At 35.8% G+C, this 4,401-nt stretch overlaps 1 protein-coding gene across 1 annotated transcript; it reads right to left on the bottom strand.

The window, feature by feature from the left end:
• Positions 1-2,468: 2,468 nt before the first annotated feature.
• Positions 2,469-3,975, bottom strand: LOC125848755 (uncharacterized). Its single transcript, XM_049528680.1, has one exon. The coding sequence runs from the start codon at positions 3,807-3,809 to the stop codon at positions 2,601-2,603; it is 1,209 nt and encodes a 402-aa protein (XP_049384637.1). The 5' UTR covers positions 3,810-3,975; the 3' UTR covers positions 2,469-2,600.
• Between the last annotated feature and the right edge of the window lie 426 nt (positions 3,976-4,401).

Consider the following 4,401-nt stretch of genomic DNA (forward strand, 5'->3'; position numbering starts at 1 on the left):
AAACTAATAGTACTAAAAAAGAACGAAATTCAACCGATAATAACATGAATAGCTCAAATAGATTGTAAGAAGTGTANGTACACTTAAATCACAAAAATTGCAATAAAATCTTGCAAAAATTTAAATATAATATTATATATATAGACGTATTCATATATATTGACGACTTCATATAGAGAGAGAAAGAGAGAGAGACGTATTCATATATATTGACGACTTCAAAAAAATTACACCTAAATCACAAAAATTACAATAAAATCTTGTAAAAACTTGAATAACAATGACACTAATTAAAAATGTACCTCTTCAAGTGAAAAAAGAACTCCATATTAGTTAGCCTGTTATAAGATGATGATAACATATATAGATTAAAACTGAAGGATCAAGAATAAAATAAAAAGAAAAAAAATAAAAGAACAGAGAAAAACACTTACCTGAGACCTCGAAAGAAAAGGTATAAGGAGTATATATATCCGAAAATAGAGTAGGAATAAGCAAAGGAATGAAGCCAATTAATTATTGGTGATTAAAAGCATAAAAGTAACTGATGCTACGTGAGGTGGAGCATTAATTATTTTCCTAATTTAATTGCCCATTATGCTAATTATGAGGAAGGAAGTTATATTTTTTAAAATATTAATAAATACATGAAGAAAAAAAATCAAAATTAAGAGAAAAATAAATAAATAGTAATACTGATCAATAAGGCATGCCACATCAGCAGCCCTTTCATTCAGCTTTATATTATTATATAGATTAAGATTAAGATTATAGTTTATTTGTCAATCATCAAAATGTCACAGTTGAGAACACTTATGAAGGACATTGAGCAAATTCGAAGGGACATTAACTATGAACTTACTATCGTGAAAAAAACGTCATTTTTACTATCTAAATTTAATAAGTCACTAACTTTATTCTAGGTTCATTTCCAATATTGTTGAGATCGATCAATAGATTTTAGTGGTAGACAATAATATCAAAATAATTTTTGGAAGATAAGAAATAGTAACATAAAGGTGTCACATCATATATATTCAATAATCTACGTAATTTATAAATTTAAGACAAGCCATTTCTATGACAACAAACGTATCAAAGAAAGTAGATCTGTCATGGGAAAGATGGTGGTGGACATAAATTTTTTAATTAGTAAAAGACAAGTTGACTAATTAGTCCGTGGAAACCAAGCAAGCAATCTCTCGTTAAAATCTCATCACTTTGACTTGGATAATGAGTTTTAAGTATAAAAAAGACAATGTGTAAACAAGATTAATTTAATATTAGTACAACTAAACACTATATCTATTTGGTAATTGGAAGAGTGGGAACAAAGAGAGACGTTCCAACACTACAACTAAGAATGAAGAAACCAAACAAAAGAAAAGCAATAGAAAAAAGGGAAAAGAAAGAGCCAGAATAATTGAAGGTTTCAAAAGCAAAGTAGCACCTTGTTGTTGTGTCTCTCAAAAGCTAAACTAGGAGATGTTTTTCAAGTGTCAGCCTTCTTATTATATATTCAATTCATACAAATTCCAAAGTAGGAAAAAATGTATTCTACACATTGCTATCTATCCCTTTCCCCACTCTCTAAACTCAAAAGACACTCTACTCTGCCTCAAAAGAATACTCATTCACTTGCTACTTACTTCCACACGTACGCGGAATTAGCCCGTGTATTCTCTAATTTTGATAGAATCAATTTATGCGTACGTACATCAACGAACAATTGCTCTATAGTTACACTACTTGTAGTATAGTTTAAAAATCAAACAGAACATCTATCCACTTGTTTTTGAAATTCTAAATTTATGTATAGGCTTTTTGTGCATCCCGAAAAAGGGCAAAATGTGGAAGGAGGAAAACTGAAATAAAAGCAGAAATTTATTTACTCCCTGAATTTCCTGCCAAAACCAAACAGATACTACTATACATATTTCTCCGCACAATTTGCCAAACAGCACGAGCATACTCATTTATTACACTGACAATTATTGAAACGACGCCGTGGGCTGGCTATCGCTTACCTCGAAAGCAATGCACTGTCCCACGCCCCCACCCAACCTCTCCTACTTCAAACCTCTATCATACGCCGTTGATTTCATTCATATTTTCTTAGCCTCAAATCTTAATAATAAAAGAGGGATTACATTGAGACTGAGCAATTACAATGCTAAGTTTTCGTAAGGGAGGGGCCTAAAGCAACGTCTCTTTTTCTTCAGAAAGGCATACACGTGCATTCCCCCTTATTCGAAACCTGTGCCACATTAATCCTTACCCACTACATTTTATTATTATTATTAATAAAGTTTTTATTTACCACAACACTTGCAGCTGTCTAACATTTTTACCAACAAGTTTTTATATTCCAATACGGAAAAACAGAGAACTTAATAATACACTTTCTCCTAATTTTTTCCACCTTCCAAATTCTTTGTACTTTTTTAATAATAATACATCAACGCGTATTTGTTTCTTTTTTGCCTCTGAATATCAATTGTACCCAAAAAGAGGCATATACCAAACCCGAGGTTTCGAAAATCTAAAAAAGAACATGAAAAAAGGAATCTCGATGTTTGCCGGTAGCCGGTTAACCAATTCTATGATGATGACCGTGAACGGGTTACCGACTCAGCCAATTTCCCGATTCTTTCCGCTAACTCCGGTGAAAGCTTCTTAGCCGGTTTCTTTTCCTTCTCCGGTCGATAATCAAAACCCAGTGCATAAGAAACTTCTTCGGAGCTCCACCCGGCCTTACGGAGCGAATCAGAGAACCGATCCGCTTTCACAAGAAGAGCATCCATAACCGCTTGATTATCCAACAATATCATTTCACCTTCGAAGAATCCAGAAGCTGTAACTTGTACAATTTCCTTCACATCCGATTCAGCCCACCCGCCTTCTTTCAAAACCGACCCGATATTATCTACGTACTCGTCGACCCAATTAGGCATTTTGGACTTGGGCATTTCAAAGTACCTTTCCGGTGAGGTTGAACATGACGATGACGAATTTGAGTTCCTCCGCCTTCGATCTACGGCAGCATCGCTCCAGAACTCCACCCAACGCGGCGTCCGACCACCGGAGAGTGTATCGAGGCTCCTCCTTGAGAAAATGGATGATGAACCAGCTGATTTTTCGCTTAAAGAGCGTTGTTTTGAAAGAATCTGAGGATCTGAACTTTGGAACAAAGATGATTCACGATCAAAGAAGTCGGATAGATCAAACCCGCAGCAGAAAATCCGATTTTCGTCCACGTAGAAAATTGGGTTACCAGCTAAACAAGGATTACAAGGAATGTAACAATGGTTGAAAATGGGTATCAGAAGTGGAGCTCTTTTGAGAGCATTTCTGGCTATTTTAATTGCCTTTTCTGGGTCACATGGCCTAGGACCCCAAGACTTAGACCACAAGGCATTACGAGCTATATGGAATGAAATTGCAGCGATGGGTAAGTCAATCGAAGCACGAAGCTGGAACCGAGCCGGACCAGTAGAGCGCCAGTCAGGAAAACCGGGTCCGATGGGTAAACCGGCGGAGAGAACAGCTTTTAAGTCAGGTGGAAAAGCAAACCCAAACTCTGCTTCAGCTCTAGCGAACTCCACATCCGACAACCCGGCCTGAACCTGAATACCAGAGCTCTTGAGATGAGATATAACTTTATCAGCAAGGGAGGAGAAGGAAAGGAGACTATTCCGAGGAGGCACCGGAGTTGACGGAGAAGAAGCGGCGGCTCTTGCGGATAGACGGCGGAGTCCGGCTAAGTGAGCCGGATTCAGCCCGGTCATCCTCCGGTCTACGTCGACCATTGTTACTTCAACAACCCGGCCGGAAAAGAGTGTAAAAAATCCGATCACAACGATAAACGGTAATGGTTTGTTTAACAGAAACGGCGAAATGAAGCAAATGTGAGTGTGTGGCAACGGTGGAGAAGTGAATTTGGGGAAAAGGAGAAGTTGAGTTTTTTTGGATCTTAAAGAAAGTTAAGCATATTTATAGCAAGTTTGTAGAGTGGTGTCCCACTTTAAAGATTTTGGAAATAGACCCCTTTTTCTTTTTTCCTTTTTTTCTTTTCTCCATCTACATTATGGAAATGACAGCATTAGTATTAATTACACCTAATTTAATTGTGGACTTCTCTACAACATTCTACAAATATAGGGGTATATGAAGCAATTTAAAAAAAATATCATAAGTTAAAAATAGTAGTCCACTAAATTTTTTTCTATTTCTTGGTCCATTCTAACTTCGAAATTAACAGTGTCCAATTATATAAACAAAGAAAAGTTTTAATACTTTTCCTCAATTTGTTGATTGAGCAATTTAGGTATGATTATTAAAATGCACAAATATTATCGTATCTAAATAAAAGTATTTGCAAAAATCAAGATAAATTTATTT

This window comes from Solanum stenotomum, chromosome 12, assembly GCF_019186545.1.
Source record: "Solanum stenotomum isolate F172 chromosome 12, ASM1918654v1, whole genome shotgun sequence".
NCBI lineage: Eukaryota > Viridiplantae > Streptophyta > Magnoliopsida > Solanales > Solanaceae > Solanum > Solanum stenotomum.